Source organism: Anoplolepis gracilipes, chromosome 10 (assembly GCF_047496725.1).
Source record: "Anoplolepis gracilipes chromosome 10, ASM4749672v1, whole genome shotgun sequence".
Taxonomy (NCBI): Eukaryota; Metazoa; Arthropoda; class Insecta; order Hymenoptera; family Formicidae; genus Anoplolepis; species Anoplolepis gracilipes.
The window spans coordinates 8,126,052-8,144,580 of record NC_132979.1 but is presented as its reverse complement, the minus strand read 5'-3'; the positions used below and the strand labels follow the sequence as shown (position 1 = coordinate 8,144,580).

The window sequence follows — 18,529 nt, the reverse complement described above, 5'->3', positions numbered from 1 at the left end:
TGTGAATTTTTCCAACGCGTTCATTAAATGATTACGCCATCGGGGACGTCGGGATGTTCACAGAGTGCTTTCGCGGTCGATAGACGATATTTTTTTCTGCCGACGCGGACAGATGCAAATGTTGCAAGAAACGTCGCGAGAGAAACATCGTCTCCCTTTGTTTCCGCCGGTCGGATTTACGCTCGCGCGGAAAAACGCTTTAGTTTTAGTCCCCATCCACTTCAACAAGTCACGACTACTGCGACGCAACGTTGGAATTGAGCGGGAAATCTCGACGAAGGTAAATTTGCGCGTTGCCTTGTGTGTATACCATGGGCCGATTGGGAGATTATTCCCGTACAAGCACACGTAATTGACTAATTTTCATTATCTCGATCCATACGTGCACCATAGTAATTTTAACGATCATCGGAGAGTGTTTGTCCGGCAAAAACGAGAGCATGTTCTTATTTATTTTTATTTATGACGAACATGCGATTTGTTATGCATACTTGTTGTGAAATTCATTATTGATCGCGGTTTTATAATAAAAGCTGTATTATTATTTTTGAAGAAGAACAATTTATTTATTTATTTAATTCATAATAGGGAAATAAAATCCATAATATAGATTGATTAATATATAATAAGTATAAACATCGGGGAATAAATCAGTCGAGCAAGATAATTAACAGAAAGGCAATTTAAGTCAAATATGATACTGGAATATATATGATTTTATACTGCAATCTTTAGAATAAATTAATATTACATAAAGTGTCTCAAGACCTGGATGGATGCTCTTTCAATCAGCTTCGATAAATTTTTATCTTTGAATATCTCCGATAATTTGAAATCAATTTTTCTTTAGCAAAAAATATCTCGGGAAGTCATTATTTTTAAAATTTTTTCCATTATATATACCTTCGTAACCAAGCTTGAAATTAAAATTCTATTAAGCTTCACCTGAAATTGACTGAAGAATATAGTTTTCTGTTAACCTTTTAACTTTGCAAAGTTTAGTTTGTGGAAAACTCTTCTTTTTCAATCGCTTATAAGTTGAAAATTATTGAAGGCTCGATATTTTTGCTATCAAGCAGAAGAAAAATCACCTCAAAAATTAATTAAAAAATCCGTTATTATAAACGGATAATCGATAGTTTTCAGACATCTTGTATGCCAACATATAATTGTCTCTCTCGATCCTCTTAATTACGGTATAATATGATTTAATTCCCTATGATAAGAAAGTTGTAATACGTAATACAATATTATTCTACCAAATGATTTAATCCTTAAATCTAACGGAATAATGTTACACAGGTTTCTTATCGAATGACTGAACTAGAGGATTAAGTGATCTACTTAATCCTTTAGAAAGTCAACTGACTACCGAGTTAAGGGATGACTTAAGCGTAGGACTACGCATAGTTTCTTCCCTCCAATCTAATTTATGTTAAAAGACGGATTTATTATATAAATGGACTATCAACGTGTACCCCTTCTTGAGTGTAATTTATATTTCATGTACTTTCTGATGAGAGAATTAATTGAAAAAAAGATTTTATTATAAAAAAAAAAAAAAAATACCGCCCTTATTTTTAAAGAATCTTCTCTGGTAGTGAAGTTGATAAAAACATAGAATCGTGTCTTTTTGTATCATCCTTCGCTATGCATGTTATAACTGACGTCCATTTTCAAAGTTTAATAACGCTGCAGTCAATCAGATTAGGAGCAAGTTTACACGAAAGAAAGATGAGAGCTTTGTTCGGAATATTTGAGCTTCCCAGATCGATTTGTTCGACAAAAAACATGTACGTTTATTAACGATACATTTGCGTTATACAGGATGTTACAAAACTTGCGAATTTTTTTTTAAAGGTAGATGCTCTGTTTAATTTAAAACATTAATAATTTTCGAGTGATTGAAAAAGAAGGATTTTTCGTAATTTAAACTTTATGGGAGTTAAAAATCAACACAACTACGTTTTTCAATTAAGTTTAAATCGAGTTTATTTTAATAAAATGTTAATTTAAGGTTTAATTACAAAAATATATAATGGCAAAAATTGATAACCTCCTTCGACATTTTCGCTGAGGAAATTCAAAAGTTTTACGACACTTTGTATCCATATTTTAGGCTGGCAAGAAAAGGAATCGATTACTGTTACTGCAGGATTTTGATAGATGCACATGTCAGATATAATCGAAAAACTTTACTCATTATCGCAAAAAACCATCGAGATTCGTATAATCGCTTTTATTTTATTTGCAAATTTTCCGTCCTCTATTTTTCCGCGGCAGCTCATTTCATTAAATATGGATTAGCTTATACATATGAGCCGATCGGAATAAAAAAAAAAAAACAAACGCATCGTATCTTTCTCAATAATGTTCTTTAGTGAATTTACATACTTATCCACGGGACGATTATACAGCTTTTTTCTTTCATTTTAACGCTTTTGAAAGGTGCATGATGAAATAAAAGTGTCTCGGAAAACAACACACACACACACACACACACACACACACACACACACACACACACACACACACACACACACACACACAGTCGTTTTATCATATTAATAGATGTTAGCATTGTAAGATTTACATTTTCTGACTAAATAAAAGCAGCGTGAAATTAGCAATGTTCTTTTAATATTTATGTGGTGAATAATAATTAACATATCCTTGCACATAGAAAAAAATACACTACTGTTGTTTCGAAAATATATTTTACTTCTGCTATGTAAATTTTAAAATTAGTTTATATAGCGTTAAAAATAAACATAAAATACTTTTGTTCAAAGACATTTAATGTAGTTCGCTAAAAAAAATATATCCCTATTATTCAAGAATAATCTGGATGAATAGAGAAAAAGTGTTTTATTTTTATTTAATTATTATAAGAATTAAATAATTATTATAAAACTAATTAAATTATTATTAATTATTATAATAAAATTAGGATAAAATAATGTTATATATTCTTAAGATGTGACTATTATAGTAATAAAATAAAATTATATAATATTGTTGAAATTTAAGATAATTTTTTTTTAAATTAAAAAGATTACATATTGTTGCTTATAAATATATGAAACAATGATCGCGTTAACTAAAGTAATGTATAATATAAATTTTAATTTGATAGAAATTTTTTGGTCTTGTGCTCAGAGTTCAGGCAGCGCGGTCGTGACGTCATACACGTATAAAATTAACTGCGCTTTGAGAATCTAACTGTACGTTATTAATTCTATTGCGAATCAGTGCACATTACAATGTGCATAAATCCTTTGTAATTTCTGCAAATGTCATTTATAACAGTAGTCGGATAATACTCGATCCACTCTAAGTTTAGTATTTAACGAAATACAATGTCTTTGAGGTTCAGAGAGCTAATCAACTTATCCTTAGTCCATCACACGTAACGAACACAGATAGGATCGAGCCGGGATTAATCGCGGCTCGTAAGCCGCGGGCTTTCATTAGCTGCTGCTGCAATTGCATGACGTTTTACACGACGCGCATCGTATCAATCTTTATTCATAGCCCCCGCAATCGCTTCTAACTTTCGTAATAAATTTAACCAAGATGCGCATTTTCAGCATCCGGATAACGTTCGCTCGATTCGCTATTAAATGAGAAATCCTATTTTCGACCAACAAATTTATTCGCAACGTAATGTCTCTCAACGACATTAATCCTACGATATGACTCGTAACTTTTAACTACAGGCAATCATCCGTTTTCGAATATATCGTGATACGGTTTATAAATAATGCACCATCGATCCTGCATTCGGGTTAACTTGAATTTGTTCGATCTCCGACAGATTTGATAAATGCGTTCCCCTTAATAAACATCCACACATTATATCTGTTCCCTCGATGAATAGGCTTATTGTTTCTCGCCACGTACGGCGTAATAACACCTCGGAAGCCCAGGATTAACCTAAAATCATATCGGCAGCTCACAATCACCGACTTGTATTATCTGTTACAGATGTTGCGACCTCGCCGCTCCCTGCTGTCAGCCATCGTACGTCGTAATCGGTTCAGGTATTAACCCCGTCAGCGATTTCGGTGGCGAAAGCCTGCCCCAATTTCCACCTGATTTCCGTGGCGTGATGTGAAGACCGTCGGTTGGACCGGATGACGCGTCGCGCATGCATCGGTGCCGGGGTGAGACGGCATCGGGACGTATTCGCGAATTGGGACGAATAAGCCGGGCTCGACCCTCGCCTCCCTTCCTTCCATCCCGAGGACAGCCCGAAAAACAACGACCTCGATCCACGCGTTCCAGCGCCGTCGCCGTCCTCCTCCTCCTGGTCGATATATCCCCACGAATAGACCAGCTTCCGGAACGGACCCTTATATGCATATGTATAGCCATCAAGATCCGAGTCAAGGTCGAATCGGTCATCCAGATTCCACGGCCATACCGATGTCGTAAACGGTGGACATAGTTCGGAAATAGCGCGCCCGATATCGTCTCACGGTTATAAGCGAGCGTGTCTGTCATTGCCATCAGCTGATTGACAGCTGATCGGAGTCTAAGGTCTTCTGCTCTGGCCGTCTCTTCTCCGTCTTGTCGGAAAACTTGAAGCGGATATTGTATAATATATCTCGGCACATAACACGTGGACATTATACGACAGATAGCGATGTTTCTGGAGGAAGAGAATTGTCGGAAATGGGACTCACCCTCAATACGTGAGCGAACGCAATTGAGGGATAGAAAGCTTTAACAGTCGACTGGAAGCTCGAAACTAGAACGCCTCTGTGGACACAGAGGCGTACGTGTGTATTTCTACGAGGATGGAGATATCACAGACAGAATCGAATTAATGACTGCAATTTGTACAAACGGATATAGCTGCGAAACTCGAGATTAGCCACCCTTCCAATCGCAGCGAGTTTAACGAACTGGAAGATTGCCGTTCAGCCACAAAGATATCTCTAACGCACGTTGGATTCGAAAAATTTTCAGATCAACAGTCTCTCTCCGCGAGTATTTTGAATATTCCGATTGGAGTTTTCTGATCATCATTGTCACTGTGAAAGATTAAAACTGCGAGTGTCGTCTGATAAAATCGTCAACGGCCAGCAGATCTGGAAGAAAGAAAGAAGAAAAAAATAAAGAGAAGATTATTCGATAAGATCTTGAATAAAAATCGCGAATGTCACGATGGGAATAATGGCGCAACTGTTGCTGCTATAAATTAGGTCAATGCTTCGCAGTTCCCTGTCGATTTTCCTCCCGTGTACGCTAACGGGACTTTAAATTCCGACGAAACTAAAAACTAGCATGACGCGGTGTTTTTCCTACGGCAGAGACCCGGCAAAATGTAGCGAAAATGAAGGCGCGAAAGCGGGTCGCGCGATATCCATTTTGAAGGAAGCTATTTTCATCGCTTTGCGCAGATGAGTGTTTAATTGAGGAAGAGAACGCAGAGTGCATAAAAGTGCCGTCATCATGTAGAATTGAAAATCCATTAGACGTCGACCCAAAGAAATGAGACTTTCGTCACCAACGCGTAGTACTTTTCAGGTACGTGATTCACGTTCTCTTTTGATAAAAAAAATATTATCCATCAAAACGTGGACTTTTGTGTGTTACGTTTACCGAGAGCGTAAAAAATATTCTATGCTAATTGTAAGCTGTAGAAAAGTGTAAAAAAATGTGTATATGATAATTTAATATTTAAGTAACGACATATCGAAGGAATAACTTTTTATTTTAACAGAGTAACAAGTGAGCTTTCTCTCTTGGTTTTTTTTTTAAATTCTTTCATTTTTATATTACAAATTTCTAGATTTGGAAAAGAGTATATTATATACTTACGATGTAATATAGTTCCCAAACCGTTACAACATTGACACGGCTATATGTTAAGTGTTGTTTTAGCAATATATCAATATTGGTTCCAAAGTTAAAAGCATATAACAGTTGACCTTATTTTCCAACTTGCGATATACCGTTACAACTACTGGCAATGAATAATAATTAATGTAAAACTTGTTTGTTTTTATTTTTCTTTTTTAACATTTAATGTATTTTAATATATTTTAAACGTCTCTCTTACTCTAGAAAAAAAAACAACAAGAAAGAAAAATGGATAAAATTTGTTTCGGAAATTATCCTAATGAAACATAGAATTAAATAACAAATTACTTCAGTTAAACAGAATTAAATAAATATGAGTTAAATAATGTTGTAATTAAAGTAAAAAAAACATCATGAAATGTGCAATAATAGTATGAAAACGTAGACGGATTAGATGTTACGAATTTTTTAATTAAAAAAATTTTTTTTTTGCATTTGTAATTATTTGACATTCTTTAAGTATCCTTTATATGATCTGGTGTTTGTTTCTTGTAATTTATATATTATACTTTCTCTTTTAAAAAATATTAAAATATTAAAAACATTTAAACAATATATTCAATATTATAAGAATCATGTATAATATTATTGTTGTATAATTATTATAATTAACTTAATATGTTCAAATTACTTTATATACATTACATATTATATTATATGTTAATTATTTAATTTTAAATATTAATTAATTTAATTTTATTTTATTTATTAATTATTTATATATTAATAAAATTTACATTTTGTTAAAATTAATTTATAGATTTCTATAAAATTATAATAAATGTATATAAAATATTTAACTTATATAAACTAAATTTTTTATATAAAAAAATCTAAATATCATAAAAATATATATGTATTAAAATATGTCCTCTGTGTAAATAATTGTATTTAAAATAATTGTTCTACATTTTAATTTATTTTTTTACACTTTTAACTCTCTTTACAAAGAAAATTATTTTAATTATTTTAATTAAAAATTTTTATTTAATAAAATCTGATACAAAAGGTATAATAAATTAAATTCCTTTAATTCAATTTTTTCGTAAACGAATTGTTCACGCATGAAATTTTATTTAAAAAAGGCAAAATTACGCGTCAAAGTAAATGGACCGTGTGCTCAACGTGTGCGATTTATTTCTGAACTGCTGAAAACCAACGCAACAGCTTTATCAATGTGAAATTTCTCAGGCCTGCTAATTTATCTTGCTCTATGCCACGGCGAATTCGTCACCTGTTGATCTCATTCTTTCCACAGTTGACGTGAATTGGACCGGATTCAATGTGCCAACAATGTGTCGTCGGCCTTTGGAATTTACACTTCTATAGGAATTAAGTGATCGAGTTGCTTTAGATGGATGTTGTCGAATCACTACAGTTTCGATCAAAAATATCAATTATGAAATGAACTATGATATGTGAAATATGAGTTTTTGATAACTTCAAGAAGATATTTGGAATAATAATATCATTTTTAAAAATATATATTAATATTTAATATATATATTATATTTTTTATTTATAATAACATAATATAAATTAAATATAATAAATAAAATATATATATATATATACACATATATATATATTAATAATATATACACAATATATACATATTTGTTATTTATAATAATATAATTTTATTTAGAAAAATATATTTATAATAATATTATTTTAAAAAGTTTTGTTAAATATACCTACAATTTTTATTTAAATCTATAATACATTTTTGTCCAAATAATAAATTATGAAGAATATATTAATTATAAAATACATCTATATAAAGTGAAATATGTTCATTTAAGAAGTTAAAAATGTGAAAAATATAATTATGCATAATTATATATTTTCATACATTTTTTTAACGATTCGTTCAAAATTCTTATATCGAAGATTTGAATTAATCGAATGTAAAATTTTCTAGAAATTAGATCAAGCTTATTGAATTGCATCAAGTAACAATCATACCTAAGCAATTGCGCTAAATTTCAGATGAAGTATAATACAATGCGATCACGCAGAGAAATAATATCATTTTCATAATAAGCGAACGACATATTGATCTGAATAGATTTGCTTAACAAAGATGTCGAAAGAAATAATGGAATTATGATTGTGAAAGTGGCTTATGCAATATTAGAATTGAATCTTCCACTGAGACTTAACAATGAAGAGTCGGACTTAACTCTATAATTGGAGAATCGATTTGCGTATGAATATAATATCATTTCAATATAGCATCATTAAGGAATAATGAGTAACATATCGGATTACATAAAGCACAGATACATATCAGACATTATATAATGGAAGAAATTAAATTAAGACAATATATATATATATATATATATATATATCTTTAATCCTTTTTACGATTATATTTAGTAGAGAATTTAATTTAATTATTCAGTAAGATTAATAAATTTAATTATCTAATAAGATTTGCTGATATTCTTCAATCATTTCAATAAAATATTAAACTATGTTTAAATACTTAAAAACAAATTGTACGGGGGTAAAAATGAACCCAGCGATATGGGTTTACCAGGATAAAAAGTAATCGGTTTCAGAGTTCTTTTTGCAAATCAACCGGAAATGTTCTACAAAACTTTCAATTCTTACCATCATCTATAAAAAACGACGTTTGACGAGCGATTGTAAAAAATTCAAGAGAATCGCCGCGTCATTTTTATTCAACTTCGCTCATCAATATCATCCATACTGCACGTTTTCAATTCGCAATGTCGAGTCGCGAAAATCTCGCGCTTTTCGGATCCCGACGAACTTTCTCCCGTCCGGAAATCGTATAACGAGTATCCATCAGGAATCGATGCGGCATCTCATCTCAACGCCGCGGTTCTCAAAAGTTTGTTCGGCAGAAAAAAAAAACAAATTATTAGTTCAAATTAAAACTTACACATTTCAGTTAACACGAGCATTTCAATAATCAACAATATATGATCTTTTTAAAAAGATTTAATAATTTTAAATTTCAAAATAATATTTTATAATTTTATTTTATTATTATAATAGTTATCTCAGGAATTATTTAATATTATTATCTTAATTTTATTAGAATAATTTTTTTATCTGAACATATTGTTTATCCGTTCAATATTTTTTCTCTATTCGTGAAAATCATTCTTGAATAATAAGAATATATTTTTCTTGACAGAACTATATTATTTGTTTAATGTTATATAATTTCATTTCAAGATTTATGTCAAAAATAAATATATTCTCAAAACTAGAATAGTCTTTTGCTTCGGATTTTTGTAAAACACAGAAATTACAGGAAATTGGCACAAATTTCCCTTACAATTAGTTTGCCAAAGGCGGGGGGAAAACTCAAAACAGGATTGTCTTCGATCAAGCATCCAGCGCTGAACGATAATAACTCGTGTAATTACATCACGGCAATTTTGCCGTCGTAACAAGCTAGTCCCTCGTAAATTGAGACTAACATCTGGATGTTGCTCGTAACAATTGTATATATGTTTGTAGAGTTCGCGTGGACACGAGTTGGATAACTCAATCACGAGTCGTATGAAAGATGAAAAGCTTTCGGACATGTTTTGCGTGTTCATATAAGTCCGCGAGAGGATTACGCGGAATATAAATTATTTATTCTCTATCCGCGCTAGTAGAGTGTTGGGAAGAACTTTTAAACAAGCTTAAGCCAAGTATATATTTACGGTCTATACACAAATTGAATCTGTCGCAGCTGAGAATAAAAGCCCCCTAATTCAGGCGCATTTTCGATAACACGAATATGGGCCTTGCATACGTGAAGAGGCTTCGAGAATGCTTACATCTTTTTAAAAACACTCGAGAAAGAGAGAAAATAATGTTCCTGCCATTGGAAAAATTCATCGCCGCGAATTCTTTATCGATATCCGGCCTAAAGACCAATTTAATATTCCGTTATGATGGGAATAAAGTGCACTTTTTTTTCTCTCGAAATGGTATAATGATAGTAATTATCATTGCCAATAGGTATAATGGTACAATGATAGTAACCATCATTGCCAATAGCTATTAATATAACAAATTTCGCGCACAAAAAGTTGTTAGATATCGATAAAATCTCTCTCTCAGAAACTTATTAAAAACTCTTAGTTCGTTTCGAAGAGAATATTATAATATTTATATGTAGATTCATAGATAAAATATGACGCTTAATTTTTCACGATTCAATATTACATTTGATAAATGGATTCTAATTTTATTTCATTATTGATGCCTAATAAATCAGTTTGAAGTAAGAAATATCAATTCTTTTGTATTTTTAATGATTATATTATATACGATAAGAAAGTTTTTAAAAATTCTTTGTTACCTTTATTTATTCTGAAGAGAATATTTTAATATTTGTGTAGACTTGAACATAAAAATATAACGCTTAATTTTTCACAACTCAAATGGATCAGCGTTACACATTTTGATTTTATTTCAATATTGCCTAATATATACTAGTCATTTTATTAAAGTAAAATTATTTTTTATCACGTATATTTATGTAGATTTATAAATAAAATATAACGCTTAATTTTTCACGATTCAACATTAATTTTGACAAATGGATTTTAATTTTATAAATCAATTTGAAGTAAAAAATATCAATTTTTTTGTATTTTAAATTATTATATTATATACGATATAAGAAAGTTTTTAAAAATTCTTTGTTACCTTTATTTATTTTGATTTTATTTCAATATTGCCTATAATATAAACTAGACAATTTATTAAAGTAAAATTATTTTTTATCATATATTTATTAAATTTGATAAATGAATCGATTTCGAACACGATCTGCTAATTTGTTATGGATACGAGAGAACGAATGGTTAATTGGAAATTTTCAACGAGCCAATCCTTTCTTCAAATTCAAGAGTTCTCTCTTTCGACGCGTTGGATATAATCGCCCGATTAAATGGAAATAAATCCAATAAATATCATAAGTTCACACGTGGCCTTTATCGCGGTACGTATGTCAACGGGGAGCAATCAGCCTTTATCTAGTTACGAGTGGCTGTACAAACGGAATTCAGTTTCGGTTACAACAGGAACGGTGTAAAAACATATGTATCGCTTACCCGGTGTAGTAGTTTTGAGCGCAGCAACATTGTAAAAAAATGCACGCAGTTAGTGCATAGTTTTTTATGACGCGATAACCAGCGTGTTCTCGATGAAAAACTAGGGATGCATCTCTCTGTTGCTTTTAGCCCCTCTGTTGCACGTTCCACCGGAAAGGTTTTAAAGCTGATGGATTGACCGAGGGCTACGGAAAAACGACTTTTTCGGCGATTTTTTACTTCGAAAGTTTCCACACCATTTTTCGCCGTCTTTTCTCAGTCACTCTATAAATGTCGTTGCGGCGACAACGATTAACGATATTCTGCGCCGATATCAGCGTTCAATAGTTAGGTTCGGACGTAGAATAATTATTTTAACATTCATTAATCGACGGCGAGAGAGACATTTAACCTTCGTTTAATTATGGTTGCAATAAATAAAATGCAATTACAAATTTTATATTCTGGATTCTATTCTCACACTTTTATCTACGAATTTCGTAGATAAAATAATCAATCTGAAATCTTTTTTTTTTAGAATTTCTTGAATATCAATTATCTATAACTGCAAGCAATTTACTAAGATCACAAAATTATTTGTTTAGCCAATCAAAATAGATGAGAAAAAGTACAGAAAAAAGACTATTCTTATTTTGAGAATATATTTATTCTCGACATGTTAATTTTGAAATTAAACTATATAAAGTTAAACAAATACAAATTGCCAATTTTTATGAGAAATAGAGATTTTAATAGAGAAAAAAGTATTGAATGGACGAATAATATAAATTCAAACCACAAACAAAAATTATAAGGAAATTAAGACGATAATATTATATTCTTGAGATGACTTTTATAGTATTAAAATAAAATTATAATATTATTGAAGATTTAAATACAATTAATTATATCAAATATAATCTTCTTTCCAAGAAGATTATATATTGTTTATATATTAAACAATGATCGCGTTAAGTAAAGTGTATTTTAATTTGATATTAATATTTTATATAGCTAAAACATTCTATAGGTTTTTCCATTTTCTCTTTTTACTTATATATATTTATTCTCGACATGTTAATCTTGGAATTGAACTATATAATGTTAAACAAATACAAACTGCCCGTTCGATGACGTTTAATGCTTCTATCAAGAAAAATATGTCTTTGTTATTTAAGAATAATTTTCATGAATGGAGAAAAAAATATTGAATGGACGAATAATATCAATTCAAACCACACAAAAATTATAAGGAAATTAAGACAATAATATTATATTCTTAAGATGACTATTAAAGTATTAAAATAAAATTATAATATTATTGAAGATTTAAATACAATTAATTATATCAAATATAATCTTCTTTCCAAGAAGGTTATATATTGTTTATATATTAAACAATGATCGCGTTAAGTAAAGTGTATTTTAATTTGATATTAATATTTTATATAGCTAAAACATTCTATAGGTTTTTCCATTTTCTCTTTTTACTTATATATATTTATTCTCGACATGTTGATCTTGAAATTGAACTATATAATGTTAAACAAATACAAACTGCCCGTTCGATGACGTTTAATGTTTCTATCAAGAAAAAATATTGAATGGACGAATAATATAAATTCAAACCACACAAAAATTATAAGGAAATTAAGACAATAATATTATATTCTTAAGATGACTATTAAAGTATTAAAATAAAATTATAATATTATTGAAGATTTAAATACAATTAATTATATCAAATATAATCTTCTTTCCAAGAAGATTATATATTGTTTACATACTAAACAATGATCGCGTTAAGTTAAGTGTATTTTAATTTGATATTAATATTTTATATAGCTAAAACATTCTATAGGTTTTTCCATTTTCTCTTTTTACTTTGAGCATAAAAAATCCCTGAAAAATTGTTATATTGTAGAAATGATAATTCGTCGATTCATAAATATATAATACGTCGGTTGAAGCTGCTGCTGGTTGAAAGCTCATATAACTTTGTTCGCAATTTTTCACGTTAGCATTCGGATGTAATCACCGGAACCACAGATCCTTCCGCAGAAGACGAGCTCTTTCTTGCGTGAAAGAGCTCACGACTCGTTAGAGGAATCTTGAATCTCACCTCGCCGGTGGATTCGACCGGCGTGTCAAAGAGCTAATTAAGCCGCAGGGATGCTTGTTCTCACAGCATAAAGGGGAGGAAAACACGTTCTCGCGTTTTATCACGTATTCCGCGGCAAACAAAGAACCGTCCTGATTTTCATTGGCTCGTAATATCTATCCTCGAGTTGCGCCAAGTATAATTCTTCATTGAATGATATTAATGCATCGAATAAATCGGGAATCGCATAATTACTATTGATTATTTCATTACAACGAAAAAATTAAATATTATTGTTATCATTATATTATTTATTATTCTTGTTTATAATTAATTTTATTATTACTTTTTTATTATTATTTTATTGTTATTTATTATTATTATTTAGTACAATTAATTATTATTATTATCGTTTTCGTGGTGTTATATCAAATTTAATAACAAAAAATACACAGAATAGGAATATTATATTACAACTTTATTATTGATAAAGACAAATCATCAGAGCCGTAAATAAGGACGATATGTAAACTAAAAATTATATACTACCCTGGAAAATTGATTTTTTTTTATTTAGACCGTTTTTTTATAGATCATTCTTAACTGCCGTATAAAATAACTTTAAAGAAACCTCTTATAAAATCTTTAAAGGCAAAAACATTAATCTTGCATCATCTGTCCAGAACATTCGAGGGTGAAAGGACGAGGGCGAATCGACAGAGCAGCGTGTCGTCTCGCCCTTTCCCGTCCGTAGTGGCAGTGACGTCGTGACATCGGCAGGGTCCGAGGGCCCATGGCCGGGAATTGTCTTCGGTGGTGGCTCCCGATCGCGATCCTATCCGGGTGCTTTCCCCCTTCGACGGCGGCCGACGCCGCTCGTATTTCGTGCACGTCGTCCACCTATTCTACGGAAGTAGCCCGTCCCGGGGACGACGTGGTGGTCTACCTGGGCGAGAGATGCGACCGGGAGATCAACGTCACCGAGATACAGGATTACTTGGCCTCGGACGTGGCCGGCGAGCTCTCGATCAGCGTGATCCCGAGATCCCGTGAGTATACTGTTGCTTACGTAAAGTAAACTTGGCGATACGGCTTGCTATTGATAATGTATAAAAGAATCGTGAAAGGGGAGCGCTGAAAATTTCTCAGATATGAAACTTTCACAGAAATTTATTGTTCGCGAATTATTATTTATTTATTTATTTATTTATCAGAGAGACCGCGAAAAAGAAATATCTCTCTTTAGTACAATAATAATCAGCGAACCGTGGTTAGAAAAAAATTCTAAAAATAATAAAAAAAGTAATAAAAGTATTCAAAGCTATAACAAGAAAATAATGGCAAAGAAATAAAAAGCACAATTCAATTATCAATTTAATTCACTTCAACTATTAAGGCAGCGTATAATAATTTAAAAAATAATTTAAGGATGACTTTTTTCTCAAGCTTCCTTTAAATGATTCATAATTCGCGCGCAAATTCCATTTATGTGTAAAAGCTCCTTAAATATGTAATTTGCGATAAAATTCAAGATAAAATTCTATTTATAATTTTATACATTACATGTTTTAATGTATCCTGATAAATATCTCATGTGTTCAAATACTTTATATGACACATAAAGTTTATAAATAAAATTCTTTCTTAAATTTTATCGCAAATTATCAATTGTCTAAAGAGATACAAAAGACATTTGAAAATATCAACTCACGCATAAAATATACATATCAAAACATAACGATATATTAAGTAAATGAAAAATAAACAAATGACAAATGGAATCTTGAATTTTGTAAATTATGTTTTAAAGTGGACTTTAAAAAAGATTTCGCGAGACATATTTTACGCTGTAATTTTCCAACATTCATCATACATATTTTATTCAAGCCATCATCATTAAATATCTTATCGATTTAATGATAACTTTAAGTATCTCAAATATTAATTTAATGATGAAAATATTAAAATAAATAAGATATAAAATATCGAAAATTTATAAGTAATAAATGAATACTGATTCGATATATTGAATTATATACGCGAAGATTTGTATGCGGGAACTATCGATAAGGGAAACATCACATGAATTGTAATCTCAAATACTTCAATTAATCAAACCGTTATTGCTATAACGTGGCAGTTATATTTTTCGCGCAGTTAATTAATTATACTCACTCGTATGTGTTCACTGCATACGCACAAAGATACGATGTTAAATTTTAATGTAACATTCGCTCTGTACACATGCGATATTACATATTACGTATATCCATCATATAATATGTATCGAGCGACCGTAATATAATCATTCGCGCGTTTCTGTTACGCGGGATATCAAGCGGCTCTAAATTTACATGGGCGTGAATCACGCGGTGTCCAATAATTCAATTACATATTCAAATCGAGACCCGACCGATTATGCGTCCGATAGCTGGTAAGTGGCCAGTAGCGAGGCCGCGAAGAGGGCTCGATACAGCTAATACACGTTTTACGGAAATGACGAAACTTTGCTCAAATAACGGGCGCGAAGAGTCGAGGACGCAGATCCGATATATGTATAACACGATCCCGCGTGACATAAAACTGACACTCGATCGCGAAGGAAGCTCGGGTTCACACGAAGGGCCATCCTCGAATATCAAGACGAAAGACTCATATCCAGGACGCTCTAATAGCGCTCTCCAATGTGTTGCCTACTCCATTATATCTCGCACAATCGTCGGCAAATATGGACGGTCACGTGCATTTGTTGAATAGAATCTCGTTTCAAAGATACGACCAAGCGAGATTAATGTTGCTAATCCAAGAAAAAATAGGAAATGTACTCAGATGTAAATATACACAATTAATTATGAAAAGATAAAATATATAGCCATGGTCGAAAATTATTAAGCGTACTATTTTTAATATATTTCGAATTTAAGTGATTTCTCGAAACTAATAAAAACTAGTTAAAAATGTGTAAACATTTTTCCCGAAGTTTATTGTGTTTATAAAATGTATTGTTTTCGAATTATTTGTAGTCCAAATTAGCAAAGCATGTGTGTGTTAAATTGTTTTTTTTTTTTTTTTTTTTTTTTTTTTTTGCTTTTTAGAAATATTGAACCCTCCAGTCTTTGTTTTGTTATTTATGTTTTGTTTCATTGTTCCAGTTCTATTTGTTCTAGTAAATTAGTTTTCTAAAATGTTAAAATACCCTGAAAATTTAGTGAGGCCCAACAAAATCACAAATTTTATTGCACTTGCAAATTAAAATTGTTAAATGAATGAAATATCGGTGCATCGTTCAAACAATTATTACATACCTAACTAATTTGTAGTGTTGTATCCATGACTAAAAATAGGACAAAATTAAGAATGCAATAATTTTGGACATGACTGTATGTAATTTTGTAACAATATTCGAAATTTGGCGTGATATAATCTTACCTTTATAAATATAATTATTGTCTCATATAATATAATCAGATCTGATTACGTATAAAAACAGATCTAGCCGATGATGATTATATAAGATCATATCGCGCTAAATTTCGAATTTAATTACACGTGATCTTACATAATTACACGAGTCGATTTTTCTCGGGTTATCAAGTACCAGCGAAACGCGAGAAAAAGGGAGAGGGTGTCTCGTTATTATTTTGAATGGAGGAAGGTGGTGAACTTATCAGAATCGATAGCCAAGCCGCGAATTCGCATTAAAAATTGCGCCAGTCAATCAATTATATGTCACACTCTCTTTTAACAAGTTCTCCAAGTATAAGGGCGAGTTGTACGATCGTCGCCTCGCGGAGGAACTAATAGTTGGGATTAATTAATTTCCAGTGACGTGCGAGACGGAAACCGGGGGCCTCGGCGCGCTAATCCACGCTGTCGGTGAGAGCAACACGAAGGCGGTGATAGCCGAGCTCGACAGCTCGATCTGCGAGGTGGCTGCTAAACTCGCGCATCTCGGGAATAAACCGTTGCTCACGTGGACCTGTCCGTTGGTGAGTGTTATCACGTTTACTCCTGACGGTCGTTACGGCTCGTACAATTATCGGAAGCGTCGAACCGACGGTAGTTGGTTGGCGATTAAGGGGTGCACTTGCGGTATTTCGAGAAATAAAAGATTCTGTTAAATTTTGCGACGTAAATAAGGCTACTCCATCTCTCAAGCAAGTTTAAGAAAAAGAAATTACAATAAAGATTTATATCAGCAACAAAGTTTTCGAAGAGCGTGTCTGATCATTATTGACTTGAATCACTTAGTTAATCCAAACAGCTGCTTCTGAACAAACTCGCGCATCTTGGGAATAAACCATTAAACTCACGATCGTTGAACTTCCGTGGTGAATGTTATCACGTTTACTGCTGGTGGATCGTACAATTATCGGAGGCATTGAATCGATGATAGTTGGCGATTAAAGTACATTTTCGGTATTTCAAGAAACAAAAGGTTCCGTTAAACTCGACGCGAATAAGATTATTTCATTACAGTTTCCTTGCTAAGAAAGAGAAATAATAATAAAGATTTATCAAAAGTTTATATCAGAGTCGAATCGCATTTTATATCAAAACGAAAAGTTTTCTGAAAGAACATCTGACCATTATTGAGTTGAATAACTAGTTTGTCCAATTAGATATTCCGATAATTACTTTTGATGAAACTGTTATTAATTTAGAAAATAGAATCAATGCAAAAAAACTTTTTTTTTTTTCTCTAAAAGCTGTTTCAACCAATTTTCTTTTTCATTATTTTTTTAAATATAATTGTTAAATTTTAAATACAAACATTGTGTATAATTATTAAATTTTAAATATAAATATTATTTTTTTCACATTTGTTTTGTTAATATAATATAGAAACTATTTTCTCATATTTTTAATTTCCCTTTTTTCGAAAGTAATTTTAATGGATTAATGAGACTTTTGCAAGACAAATTACATCATAATATGACATGATAATTTTCAATCAAATAAAATAAAATATTTATTACGCATTAACAAAAAATTTGATTATGCATCTAACTATGAAAAATTATCCGTAAATGTTTTAATTACTTTATTAAAATTACTTTTGAAAAAATATAAATTAAAAATCTAAAAACTTGAGTTTTCTCTTATTATTAAACTGTAGCGATTAAAGTATACTTTTAAAAATTACAAATTATGTTTTTGTATTTATAATAAAGATAATTTATTCCCGTTTGATTGATTTTTAGAGAATTTACCTAATTAAAAATAGTAATTACATTATAATTAAAACGTGATCTAAATTTAAAGTAGTGATGGTTAGTTCAAATTTTTCATCTAAAAAGTTAAAAATAATACAAAAATTAACTTACAATGATCAAAAAACAATAATGTTAACTATTTGGAACAAAAACAAAATTCTATAGAAACGAGACTTTTTTTCACAAAAGAAAAATCATATTTAAAAAAACCACATTTTGTTTTTTTCTATTTATATCCTCTCTAATTATATATGTATTTCCGAATA

At 30.9% G+C, this 18,529-nt stretch overlaps 1 protein-coding gene across 2 annotated transcripts in view; it reads left to right on the top strand.

The window, feature by feature from the left end:
• The window catches only part of LOC140669919 (retinal guanylyl cyclase 2), a 63,398-nt gene that overhangs the window by 10,033 nt on the left and 34,836 nt on the right, over positions 1-18,529 (top strand). For both annotated transcript variants that reach the window (XM_072900130.1, XM_072900131.1), the window contains exons 2-4: positions 3,988-5,535; positions 13,731-14,096; positions 16,873-17,036. In XM_072900130.1, coding sequence (XP_072756231.1) covers positions 13,841-14,096; positions 16,873-17,036 — 420 coding nt within the window. In that variant the 5' untranslated portion in view covers positions 3,988-5,535; positions 13,731-13,840. The remainder of the gene's footprint in view (positions 1-3,987; positions 5,536-13,730; positions 14,097-16,872; positions 17,037-18,529) is intronic.